We start from the raw sequence: 13,893 nt of genomic DNA, 5'->3' as shown, positions 1-13,893 counted from the left end.
GTCTAAAAAGCAACCATACTATATTGGAGGAGGAGGGATGAAGGTGGCTCCAGGATAAAAATGAACCGTTGACAGTTGAAGGATTTAGAAAAAGGCAATAGATACTTTTAATAGTGATTAAATGAAAAAAGGAATGAGACAATTGCTAACTCCTGGAAAAGTTATACCAAAATGGAATACAGAGTTTCCTGGTGGCCTAGCGGTTAGGATTCCAGGCTTTCACTGCTGTGGCCCAGGTTCAGTCCAGTGACTGGGCTGAGGAGCAGTAAATACAATCACATAAACACTGGGCATATTCCCTTTATGTTGCTTGGATGACATATTCTGTGTTTGCAGGGTCCGTGGAACAGACTAGAGAGTATATCTCTAGAACAAAAGTCCTTAAAGATGCTTTGGAAAGGGCTGCATACTGTATAGTCCTCTTAAATTATTGTAATGTTCACAATGTGTTAAGGGTTCATAGAGGGCTTTGAAGTAAGGAAAATTTCCTAAATATGTTTGATCATAATCCTTTTTTTTTAAATGTTAACACCCTTTAATTATTAACACTAAAATGTTTGACTCTCTGAAATTTTAGGTTTATATTCTCTTAACAAGTTGAGTCAGAATAAGACTCTCTACTGACACTAAAGGGTCAGTAAATATGTTAGCTGCTGAGCAAGCTGACTATCAAGTGGACGACAAGCTTATATGAAAACTTTGGGTTGTAAAAGATAATCTCTGCATGGAGTTAGGGTGTATGAATTTATTAGAACTTACAATTCTAGCCAGTTTTTACTAAATGTATATTCCAGGCATTGTGAAAAATATTTCATAGTGTCTTTATGTTGCCCTCAGGAAAAAAAACGTATGTCAAACTTTTACTCTGGCCTTCAAGGGCTCTGGTAATCTGAGTGTAGCATCCTCCTCTACCCCATCTCACTAGGTAACAGCTACCCTGACCTTTCAATGAATCAAGTATATGCCAGCCCTAAAGCCTCTGTCTTGCCTTTTCCTTTGCCTAGAATATTCCAGCACCAGATATTCAGTTCAGTTCAGTTTAGTTGCTCAGTCATGTCCGACTCTTTGTGACCTCATGGACTGCAGCACATGAGGCCTCCCTATCCATCACCAACTCCCAGAGTCCACCCAAACTCACGTCCACTGAGTTGGTGATGCCATCCAACCATCTCATCCTCTGTTGTCCCCTTTTCGTCCTGCCCTCAATCTTTCCCAGCCTTAGGGTCTTTTCAGATGAGTCAGCACTTCACATCAGGTGGCCAAAGTATTGGAGTTTCAGCTTCAACATCAGTCCTTCCAATGAACACCCAGGACTGATCTCTCCTTTAGGATGGACTGGTTGGATCTCTTTGCAGTCCAAGGGACTCTCAGGAGTCTTCTCCAACACCACAGTTCAAAAGCGTCAATTCTTTGGCACTCAGCTTTCTTTACAGTTCAACTCTCACATCCATACATGACTACTGGAAAAACCATAGCCTTGACTAGATGGACCTTTGTTGGCAAAGTAATATCTCTGCTTTTTAATATGCTACCTAGGTTGGTCATAACTTTCCTTCCAAGGAGTAAGTGTCTTAGTTTCATGACTGCAATCACCATCTGCAATGATTTTGGAGCCCAAAAAAATAAAGTCTGCCACTGTTTCCCCATCTGTTTGCCATGAAGAGATGGGACCAGATGCCATGATCTTAGTTTTCTGAATGTTGAGCTTTAAGCCAACTTTTTCACTCTCCTCCTCCACTTTCATCAAAAGGCTCCTTAGTTCCTCTTCACTTTCTGCCAAATTGGTGGTGTCATCTGCATATCTGAGGTTATTGATATTTCTCCCGGCAATCTTGACTCCAGTTTGTTCTTCCTCTAGCCCAGCATTTCTCATGATGTACTCTGCATATAAGTTAAATAAACAGGGTGACAATATACATCCTTGATGTACTCCTTTTCCTATTTGGAACGAGTCTGTTGTTCCATGTCCAGTTCTAACTGTTGCTTCCTGACCCGCATACAGATTTCTCAAGAGGCAAGTCAGGTGGTCTGGTATTCCCATCTGTTTCAGAATTTTCCAGAGTTTGTTGTGATCCATACAGTCAAAGGCTTTGGCATCGTCAATAAAGCAGATGTTTTTCTGGAACTCTCTTGCTTTTTCAATGATCCAGCAGATGTTGGCAATTTGGTCTCTGGTTCATCTGCCTTTTCTAAATCCAGCTTGAAGATCTGGAAGCTCACAGTTCACGTATTGCTGAAGCCTGGCCTGGAGAATTTTGAACATTACTTGGCTAGCATGTGAGTTGAGTGTAATTGTGCGGTAGTTTGCGCATTCTTTGGCACTGCCTTTCTTTGGGATTGGAATGAAAACTGACCTTTTCCAGTCCTGTGGCCACTGCTGAGTTTTCCAAATTCATTGGCATATTGAATGCAGCACTTTCACAGCATCATCTTTTAGAATTTGAAGTAGCTCAACTGGAATTCCATCACTTCCACTAGCTTTGTTCATAGTGATGCTTCCTAAGGCCCACTTGACTTCACATTCCAGGATGTCTGGTTCTAGGTGAGTGATCACACCATCTTGATTATCTGGGTTGTGAAGATCTTTTTTGTATAGTTCTTTTGTGTATTCTTGCCCCCTTTTCTTAATATCTTCTGCTTCTGTTAGGTTCATACCATTTCTATCCTTTATTGACCCCATCTTTGCATGAAATGTTCCTTGGTATCTCTAATTTTCTAGAAGAGATCTCTAGTCTTTCCCATTCTATTATTTTTCTCTATTTCTTTGCACTAATCACTGAGGAAGCCTTTCTTATCTCTTCTTGCTATTCCTTGGAACTCTGCATTCAAATGGGTATATCCTTCCTTTTCTCCTTTGCTTTTCACTTTTCTTCTTTTCACAGCTATTTGTAAGGCCTATTCAGACAGCCATTTTGCCTTTTTGGATTTCTTTTTCTTGGGGATGGTCTTGATCCCTGTCTCCTATACAATGTCATGAACCTCCGTCCATAGTTCATCAAGCACTCTGTCTTATCAGATCTAGTCCCTTAAATCTATTTGTCACTTCCACTGTATAATCATAAGAGATTTGATTTAGGTCATACCTGCATGGTCTAGTGGTTTTCCCCACTTTCTTCGATTTAAGTCTGAATTTTGCAATAAGGAGTTCATGATCGGAGCCACAGTCTGCTCCTGGTCTTGTTTTTGCTGACTGTATACAGCTTCTCCATCTTTGGCTGCAAAGAATATAATCAGTCTGATTTTGGTGTTGGCCATCTGGTGATATCCATATGTAGAGTCTTGTCTTGTGTTGTTGGAAGAGGGTTTTTGCTCTGACCAGTGCATTCTCTTGGCAAAACTCTATTAGCCTTTGCCCTGCTTCATTTTGTACTCCAAGGCCACATTTGCCTGTTACTCAGGTGTTTCTTGACTTCCTGCTTTTGCATTCCAGTCCCCTATAATGAAAAGGACATCTTTTTTGAGTGTTAGTTCTAAAGGTCTTGTAGGTCTTCATAGAACTGAGCAGCTTCAGCTTCTTCAGCATTACTGGTCGGGGTGTAGACTTGAATTACCATGATATTGAATGGTTTGCCTTGGAAATGAACAGAGATCATTCTGTTGTTTTTGAGATTGCATCCAAGTACTGCATTCTGAACTCTCTTGTTGACAATGATGGTTACTCCATTTCTTCTAAGGGATTCCTGCCCACAGTAGTAGATGTAATGGTCATCTGAGCTAAATATTCAAGGCAGATATTCAAGTGGCTGCCTTTTTTGTGCTCAGGATCCCTCCTCAATCTCAGTTGACTGCCCTTGCCTTGTCCTTTTCACGTGCCTTGTATTATCACATGGCCTTGCTTTAATTTTTCCCACCTGTGGACTCATCTGCCATAAACTTTATGAGAACCATTGATTTCTCTTTAGCTTCTCTGAGAAACAAATGCTTGCTGAATGCTGAATGAACAAAAGAAAGAAACGCATCACTTGCCCAAGTTCATAGTTCGTAAATGGCAAAGCTGAATCTCAAACCTGGGTCTGTCATAATTATGTGTTATTAGCACCACACTTCAGATGAACAAGGATTATCCTATTCCCCACCAGCTTACCAGTATTACCAATATTGTTAAACTTTTCCTTTTGAATTGCCTTCAGAGTCTTATTTATTTTTTTGAAATCTTCTGGTGGTAGCAGATTTTGATTCTTTGAAGATACATGTGGTTTATAGAAATAACTATAAGATTTTCAGAACTGAGTCTGCTGAATAATCAGGCTGGGGAAAACAATAGTAGGAGGTTGGGAGAATAATTCTAAAGTGGCTACAAACAGCTTTTCCTTTTTAAACTGGGTCTAAAAGAGAGTTCTGAAAGAATAGTTTTTTTTTAATGTGGCAATATTTGTAGAACATTTGTAGAGCCTCCCAAGGGGAGGACTTAAGATCGTATTCACTTGAGTGTATAATATTTCCATTTTATGGATTGAAAAACTACTTCTTTTGCTTTCATAGTTAGTTACACATAATACAAATGGAAAATCAGTTCCCCTCCTCAGTGAAACTGTTTAATACAAGCATATCTGAAAATGATAGTTTATTTAGTAAAACTAAGAGATGCATTTCCATGGTTTTATCTTGTCAAGCTTTGGAAATAGATTTCAGCTTTGTTACTGGTCATGTTAAGCCTTTAAACTAGCCAGGAAAGAAATTGTGCATAAAGTGTAAGATGATACCAAGAAACTTATAACTGAGCAAAAGAAGAAGATAGGTACCAAACTCTAAAGATTTTTTGGTTGACAATTTTCATTCACTCTGTTGTAACTCAATGTATGTTTAGTGATGGTTTGGTGGGTTGGTTTTTTTTTTTTTTTTTTTTTTTTTTTCATTTCAAATATTCCTTTTTTTTTTTTCTCTCTTTGTTATTTCCTGCTTTCTGTTAACTTTCTTATCACTGAACTTGAAGTTTTGGAATTGATTTCAGGAACAGTTGGAGTGGTGGTGGGTATTAGTTTGGGGATATTTTGGTGGCTTGAGTGAGGGAATATTTGGAGGAACATATGAGTAGCAGTTGCTCAACGTGATACATAGTTATCTTTGTGCTTGTTTTTTTTAAAGGGCGTAGTGTTTAGCTGGAGATAATTGGGTTATGTCTAACAATTTATGTTAAAGAAAAAAACGAAATATGCTGTCTTCTATAGTTTTTGAAATAGCTAATGTCTAAAAATTGTCTCCGCAAAATTTAAAATTTGCAGTCTCTCCAGAACTCTTAGTGATTTTTAAAAGCATCTATATATTTCCTGGATGCTCTAAATTATAATAAAAATTTTAAATTTTAGAGATAAAAGGCAAATTAAGAAACCATCTATTTGTTACGAGTATTTCACTACTTTTTAAAAACATCATCTGATCACATTTTTATAGAAAAGTAATATATCTAGTTTATGGCAAAACTTGTTACAGCTTCTGACTCCCATTCCGTTTGTTCCATCACTGTTACTCCTTTTAGCTAGCATGGTAGTTAATAGGTTTATGCCTCATGGAAATGAAGGGCTGCATTTTGACACAGACATTTAGATTTTCATTTTGCAAACCTCATTTATCACAATTTGAACTAAGGTCTTTTGGGTGGTGTACATGGGTGCTATATCATAGTTACTGATTCCTTCTGCTTTGAAGACTGAACATTCTTCACCATCCGAAAGGCAAAGAAGAGACTCGTTCGGGATGTTTGACGGTTATGATAGCTGCAGTGAGGACACAAGCAGCAGCTCCAGCTCTGAGGAGAGTGAGGAGGAGGCCGCTCCTTTACCTTCTAGTCTCCCCATCATCAAAAACAATGGCCAAGTGTACACATACCCAGATGGTAAATCTGGCATGGGTGAGTATACTTCAGCTCAGGTGAACTGCCTTCACCTTTTACATCCCTTTATATTTGAGGGTATGTTTTAATTCCATTTCTCATGTCATTTCCCTTAAAATTTTTAAAGAACAATTAAGAAACAGAATCTGAAACTTACAGTTCTAGATAAGATCACTGGATTTGTGTTATATCTCTTTATTAACAAGTAGAACAAAATGAAAACAAAAAGCTGTTGAGAAACTTCATATAATTCGAAGTGTGTAAGATAATAGACTTCCACAATTGAAAGACACTTTCAAGGTAAGTCTCCATTCTCTAACAATTCCTTATAAGTTTTCTGCTTTAACACTTCAGTGATAATGTATCTCTAATTACCAGAATATTCTTTATATTAAACCAAAATTATCCTTACTCTGACTTTTGTCCTTTTTTCCTTCACACAGTAACATTTATTTTTAGTGTTTCTCTTGGGCATACCAAGTAAACCTAGTTCCTTCAAGCATTTCTCACAGCATCACAGTGTTTTAATTCATCAGTATCCCGCTCACTTTCTCCTGGAGATACTTCAGATTGTGTGGTCGCAGGGTGGCAACTTGTCCTGACTGGCCTGAGACCCTTCTGGTTTTAGGGTTATCCTGGAAAAGACCTCCGGCAAATAGTTGGTCACCCTGTGTGATTAGAGCAGAGGTCGTTCAACTTTTATCTCTTTTCTTCAGGACACTGTGTTTCCATTTAGGCATATTTCTAATTCAGTCATCTAATGTTGAATGCAGTATCTTCTGATTGTCATTTTCTGATTTGACGATTATGCCTTATAGATCATATTCTAATATTTTGATTAAAAGTTAAGCATCAAAGGGCCTGGTACACAGTCATTCATATCATATCAAAGGACTTAACTTCATTTAGCGGGACCCAGTAGGTGTGGTCATCCAACCAGTTAATAGCTACCTAGATCTTTTCTACTTTAGCTTGAATTTCTCAATCCTTAATTGACAAAGCTACATGAGAGATTTTATCAAATGTGTTAACTCCTATTAATATACATCTTGCCATGATTTAGTTATACCAGTGTGGCAATCTGTCACAAGAGGGAGCTTTATATGTGCCACATTCTGTTTTAAAGATACAGATAGGAATAATATAGAATAAAGTCCCTGGTGGAGCTTACATCCTAGTCATGGGAGTTCTAGTTTGACATGTTCAGTTCTTGGCAAAGTCATACTATCCCCTTGGGATTGCATTTTTTTTTTTTAACCTATGTGATCCGCAAACCTTTTAATCTGTTCTAGAATTTTTACAACAGAAAGTCATTCAGGTGAGATGAATGATTTTTCCCCCTTAGATCCCCTTTATCTCTCATCCTCTGGTACCTTACATTTTTCCATGATTTCTCATAATTTCTAAGTACTGGTTAAACTGTAAGTCCCTCCAGTTGCAACTGTTTAGGTGGAGATTTAAACCCATTGAAGTAGTTGTTCGCTATGTTATCTTTTTTCCCCCAACTTTATTGAGGAATAATTGACAAATATAGTTGTATATGTTTAAATGTATAAATGTTCATAAACGTGATTTGATATTACATGTACCTAATGGAATGATTACAAAGATCAAGATAATTAACACATCCATCACCTCACAAAGTTAACTTTTTATTTATTCAACTGTGCTGGGTCTTAGTTGTGGCATGCGGACTCTTAATTCCCTGACCAGGGATCAAACCCAGGCTCCCTACATTGCAAACAAGGAGTCTTAACCACTGGACCACCAGGGAAGTCCCCAAAAGTTAATTCTGTGTGTGTGTGTGTGTGTGTGTGATGTGAGCACAAGATCTACTCAGCAAGTTTCAAGTGTATAATAAGTAGTAGTATTAACTATAGTGACCATGCTCTATATCAGATCGTCACAACTTATTCTTTTTATAACTGAAAATCTGTGCCCTTTGGCCTTCATCTCACCATTTCTCCCTCTTCTCAACCCTTGGCAACCACCATCCTATGAAATAGGCTTTTTTTTTTTTAATTCCATGTATGTAATGCTATACACTGTCTTTCTCATTTTGGCTTATTTCACTTAGCATAATCCCCTCCAGTTTTGTCCTTGTTGTCAGAAATGACAAGATTTCCTTCTTTATATGGCCGAATAATACTGTATTATAATGAATAATATCTACTTTACATATACATATGCATTTACATATACATATATGTATCACTTGTTTTTTTATCCTCTCATTCATCAGAAGGCATCTAATATGTTTCTCTAACTTGGTTATTGTTAACAATGCTACAGTGAATGTGGGAGGGCAGATATCTTTCTGATATACTGAGTTGCAATCAACTAATTTTTGATAAGGGCACCAAGAACACTTGATAGGGAAAGTGTAGTTTTTTTTAGTAAATGATGTTGGAAAATTAGATATCCACATGCAAAGAAAGGCTGGACCTATCTTACACCACTCAGAAAAATTAACTTGAAATGGAGTAAAAACTTAAATGTAAGACCTGAAACAATAAAACCTCTAGAAGAAAACATAGGGAAAAAGCTCCTTGACTTTACTCTTGGCATTGATTTATTGGGTAAGACACTAGAAGCACAGCTAATAAAAGCTAAAATACGCAGTGAGATTACAACAAATTAAAAAAAGTTCTACTCAACAAAGGAAACAATATATTGAAAAGACAGCCTACAGGATGGGAGAAAATATTTGTAAACTCTATATCTGATAAGGGGTTAATATCCAAAATACATGAAGAACTTGTACAACTCAACAGTGCAGAAAAAGCAAATAATACAATTAAAAAATGGGCAAAGCACCTGAATAGATTTTTTTTCCCAAAGAAGACCTGCAAATGGCCAATAAATACATGAAAAGGTGCTCAACGTCACTAATCATCAGGAAAACAAAGATGAAAGCTACACTGAGATATCACCTCATACCTGTTAGGATGGCTGGTGTCAAAAAGACAAGAGCTAACAAATGTTGAGGAGGATGTGGAGAAAAGAGAACTCATACACTCTTGGTGGTAATATAAACTGGTACAGCCATTACTGAAAACCCTATGGTGATTGCTCAAAAATTTGAAAATAGAACTACTGTATAATTCAGCAGTCCCACAACTTGTATGTCTTTTGAGATTCACTTTTTGTTACCCTCATGTTTCAATCTTTACAATATTTTAAAGACCTGTGCTGTGCTTTGTATGAATCTTCAGTTTTACTGCAACTACTTTTCATCTTTTGTTTATAATCCTTTCAAACATTAGAGCTTATAATGTCTGGCACAAGGTGAGCACTAAGGAAATGTTAGTTGAATCTAACTTACGTTTGTGTATTTTGATCCTTTTTAAAGCCTTTTGAGACTTTATTGTCAGTCCTTCTGGAGCCTATAGCCATGAAGGAATGTTTTAAAAATTAAAACGTTTAGATAATTGGAGGAATTATTAAACTGTTAGACGAAAATCAGTTTTATGATCATAACACCAGTGTTTTTATTTGTTAATTAGCTACCTGTGAAATGTGTGGAATGGTTGGTGTGCGAGATGCTTTTTACTCTAAAACAAAGCGTTTCTGCAGTGTTTCATGTTCAAGAAGTTACTCGTCAAACTCCAAGAAGGCAAGCATTTTGGCCAGACTTCAGGTAACGGTACAGAAACCTTCTTGTTCTTATATCTGTTATTTCTATGACTTTCACTGTTTGTCTGTCATTTGATTGTGATTCACTACACTCCACCTTTACCTAACTGGCCTGTTAGTATTTTATACCCCACATTTTTAAGAAATATGTGAGCCCTAGAGTTTGTCCATTCTATAAAATTTGAGCAGCTGCTATAAATAGAGAAGGCATACTATTCAAAATAAACTATGAATTGTTTGTGTCTTTTTTTCTAAATAAGTATAAATGTAATAAATATCTTTATCTGTATCTATATAGATATAGATATAGGTATGTCTATATATATATATATATATATATATAAATTTAAGCCATTTTCCCCCCTGGTTTTCTTTGAAAGTTTCGTAATTAGTATCAAGGTAGAAACTTTCAGTGTTGGCAGGGAATGATTTACCCTTTGATTTTATTTTTCCATTATCTTTGGTTTGTACTTTGATTGCAACCCATTTGATACCTTGACCAAGGGTATTTGGTTAATCCAACTAACCTTTTTGGAAACGATCATAATACTAAAAGAAAATCGTCTTTCTATAAATGTACATCAACACCTACAAAATGACTGGAATGCCTACAAAATGACCATTGAAGTTATTACTATTGTAGCATATAAACAACTTTATAAAAGCATCACATAGCTGATTTTTGTAATATATTTTATTTGAATGATCACATTTGTCTTCTTCTTCTTCATCTTATTGTAATAAGGTAGCACATAACACTGAAAGGATTATTTAAGCTCCCCAAATTAAGGAAATACATCACTTAGATGTATTTCTGTATTTCAGATAGACAGCCCCTAAAGATCCTGAGCAGTGGTCTTGCCCACATGGATGGCAGTTTGTCACACTGTGAATTTGGCCCATGATCATTTTGTTATTGATCTTTTGCATTAGCGCTAAAGGTATAAACCTCAGTCACTTGCTGTTTAAACACTGAATTATTTTTTTCTTATATAAATAGCAGTGCTTAGCAACCTGCATGAGTGAATAACCACTGGATTTATCTAGTACAAGATGGAATCAGTTATTCACCACAGCCTATATTTTAACATTTTATGGGATATAATTTTTTATTAATATATTAATTTGCATATTGCTATTTAAGTCTGTGCCAGCTGCGCTACCCATATTAGATATCTACATTGTAGCAGAACTCCAGAAAACATTTCTCATGTGACTTTTCTTGTATGTTTCCTCTGCTTTAATAATTTTCTAAACGCTCAATGTTTCCTTAAAATGAGTAGTATGCAATTAAGTTAGTTTTCAGATTTGGGAGTGGGGAATGATAAAGAATCCTATTTACTTAACTCTTCTTGTTTTAGGGTAAGCCTCCAACAAAGAAAGCAAAAGTTCTTCAGAAACAACCTTTAGTTGCTAAACTAGCTGCATATGCTCAGTATCAAGCTACCTTACAAAATCAAGCAAAGACTAAATCAGGTAATATGGGTGAATGCAATAGAGGTAAAATACTTGGTACTAATTCATCTAGTTTTAATTAATAACATTTTAATTTTGGATTCTGTTAACTAAGCTATTTCTGTTCCCTATTTGTACATATGACACTAGGCTTCCTTGATTTCAGTAAATTATCCTAGAAAAGTATAGTGTTCACAAGTTATGGTGCTTGTGACAGTCTCCTTAATAATACTCTTTTTTATTTGGTTTATTATTTATTTTTTATGCATTGATTCTCTAGCTGTGAACAGTGGGAAACGTTGTGAAAAGGCAGAGAAATATGACATTTATTAGGCTTCAAAGGGATTGGGGAGAAGAGAGTAACAAGAGAAGGAGATTGAAGAAAGGGTCTCTTCTAACAGAAAGATTCTTAACAGGAATGTAAAAGCAAGGCAGTAAGTAGGGAGTAAGACAATAAGGAGCCATAGTGAAAGTATTAGGTGGTAAATACTGGATAGAAATTTCAGTGAAGTGTGCAGTTAGAGCTACATGGGAATAACACACAGGAGCAGTCAGAACAGTGTTTGTTATCCTGAACGTATCTTCTTTCAGTGTTCTTTGTTTCTTATAATTGGAGAGCTCTTGCCTCACTTCCCAAAGAGCATACCTTGTGTGTAGAAAAGTTAAACTATTTGTTTGCAAATACGATACATGCTGAAGTTCATGTTTATTTACAGAAGTTTTGTCTTTATAGGAAAAAATTTAGAGGTGATACATTTGTATCACTTCACATTATAAAGTAATAACCTTCTTACAGATAAACGATCTGAGAACTCCAATATATCTAAACTTATTTTATTTCAGCAGCAGTCTCCACAGAAGGTTTCAACTGGGGTAACTACATCAATAGCAATAGCTTTATAGCAGCTCCAGTTACCTGCTTTAAACATGTGAGTATGGAATTTTCTGTTTGTATTGAAATGCTTAGTCATCGTTTAAATCTGAAGGCACAGTAGCATTTTTTAAACATCTTATCCTTAGAAGGTCTTTATTTTATACATCATAATGGAAATGTTTCTTTTTTATTAATTATTGTACTTACTAATAGTTACATAACCTTAAGTTTTATAAAGGTTTCCTTTGAAGACATTGCAAGTTGAAATTATTTTAAATGAGGAAGGCAGGCGTCTCATCCAGTTTTCATATTAAGTTGAACCATATAAAATTACTTGTGTATCAAAAATAGTTGGATATTAGCAAAATCATATGGTTCAGCCTCATAGAAACCATCCATTGTATGTTACCTAAATTTTTGTGATTTGATCTAATAATTGAGAAGAGGAAAGATCTAGTTTTGTTTGGTCACAAATATAAAATCACAAAAACAAAGAAGGAACTATTAGCAATATAGTACTGTGGACTGATTTTATTTTTTGCAAGATGTTCTTTTTAACAAGTAGATTGTCACAGACATTTGAAGTAATTGAGAGTTATGTTTAAAATGTACCAATGATAAATTCTTTCCTTTTGATTCAATTATTTGTGCTTAATTCTCTTCAATACTTTTTTAACCTATAAGTTTTAATTTATATTTAACGGTTCTATCTGCTACTGACTGTGTATAAGAAGAAAAGAATTTAGAAAGTTAATGAGTGAAGTTTTGTGTACACTTAACATTATTGTTAACTTAGGGCTTTCCTGTTAAATAATAGCATGTGAACAAAACTGAGCTTGAGTTCTTGCTGTGGAAATCAAAATAAATTTTAATTCATTTGTGGCCAATAAAGGATCTTGATCAAGGCCAAGCGTATTAATTCAGTGGTAGAAATAAAAATTAAAGCCAAATTCAGTCATTTGCTAACTTTTCTTTCTGGAAAGTACAGGTGTTAAGCCCTTAATCAGTGGCCTGCTATCTGAACCAGCCTCAGTGGAATCGATATAGCTTCAATATACTGTAGCTGATATATTTTATTGAAATGTTGGTTGTAGTGTCATACTTGTGAGAGATGTTAAATATATGGCCCCAGTAGCTTTCATGAGAATTACGAAACAAATTTAACTCTCCTCTCTTGAGAGAGTTCTTTTCTGGTACAAAGAATATCAGAATTAGATTAAGTCCTCATTTATAATAACTCTTGCATTGCAGCCTTCTGAAACATTTGTTTGTTGTTTCCTTCTGAGTAGCCTTTATCTCTTTCCATCTTTATTATTTAGTATTTTGGTTTTCTAGGTTTACTATCATAACCCATGTCCAGCTATTTTATATAAGTAGTCAGAATATTTTAAAAATAGTATTTCAAAGTCCCAAGATGTAATATTTTATTTCATGTCAGTATCTTTGAATAGTAATACTGTGTTAAACTTCTTTGCAAGAAAATCTCTATTATAATGAAATTGTTTTTTTTGTTTTACAAAAAACAAATTGAAATTTGTTTTCTACAATTGAAAAAAGAATAGAGCAGCTAGCTTTAGCTGTATGGTTAATAAGGATACTATGGGATCTCTTTTTTCTCATTTACAATCAAAGTATCTGTCACCCAGTGCCTTCTTGCTCCACTCATCTTCCTTTACTGTCTTTTCCTTATTAACTAGGAAACATTTTCTATTTTTAATGTCTTAGTGTATTTTAGTGCAAAATGAGTTTGCTTTGTTGCCTTAACCAGCATTTTTATTTGAAGTCATTTGATTTAGAAGGTGAAACTTCCTGTTGTAGTTGATTGTGTCCTTTAGAGTTGACTCTTCATGGTTCTCCCCCATAAACAGTTTTTGTGGTCTCCAAGGAAAATTACTAGCTTTTAGTTTTATTATTGCTAGGAGGAGCTGCAAGCACAGGGTCCTGCCTTGACTCATCAGTTTTCCAGTCTTCTAACACTTGATGCCTGCTCCAACACTTGTTCATCAGCAAAGCCCCTTCCTCCACACTCTGTACTTGCATTGTTTCCAACTTGAGCACAGGTTAAGAGCCTTCCCCTACTCGGAGAGGGTTCTTTTTT

The 13,893-nt window shown here is 35.6% G+C and overlaps 1 protein-coding gene across 23 annotated transcripts in view; it reads left to right on the top strand.

The window, feature by feature from the left end:
* Positions 1–13,893, top strand: part of MBTD1 (mbt domain containing 1) — a 67,847-nt gene that overhangs the window by 22,511 nt on the left and 31,443 nt on the right. For 11 of the 23 annotated variants that reach the window (XM_055576245.1, XM_055576234.1, XM_055576238.1 and 8 more), the window contains 4 exons: positions 5,647–5,848; positions 9,337–9,476; positions 10,828–10,942; positions 11,765–11,850. In XM_055576245.1, the coding sequence (XP_055432220.1) occupies positions 5,695–5,848; positions 9,337–9,476; positions 10,828–10,942; positions 11,765–11,850 (495 nt within the window). In that variant the 5' untranslated portion in view covers positions 5,647–5,694. Of the gene's footprint in view, positions 1–2,635; positions 4,012–5,646; positions 5,849–9,336; positions 9,477–10,827; positions 10,943–11,764; positions 11,851–13,893 lie in introns of those variants that run through there. The other 12 variants (XM_055576244.1, XM_055576240.1, XM_055576241.1 and 9 more) reach the window with 6 other exon arrangements.

Source organism: Bubalus kerabau, chromosome 4 (assembly GCF_029407905.1).
Source record: "Bubalus kerabau isolate K-KA32 ecotype Philippines breed swamp buffalo chromosome 4, PCC_UOA_SB_1v2, whole genome shotgun sequence".
NCBI lineage: Eukaryota > Metazoa > Chordata > Mammalia > Artiodactyla > Bovidae > Bubalus > Bubalus kerabau.
The sequence above is the reverse complement of the archived record's forward strand: the minus strand, read 5'-3'. Positions and strand labels throughout refer to the sequence as shown.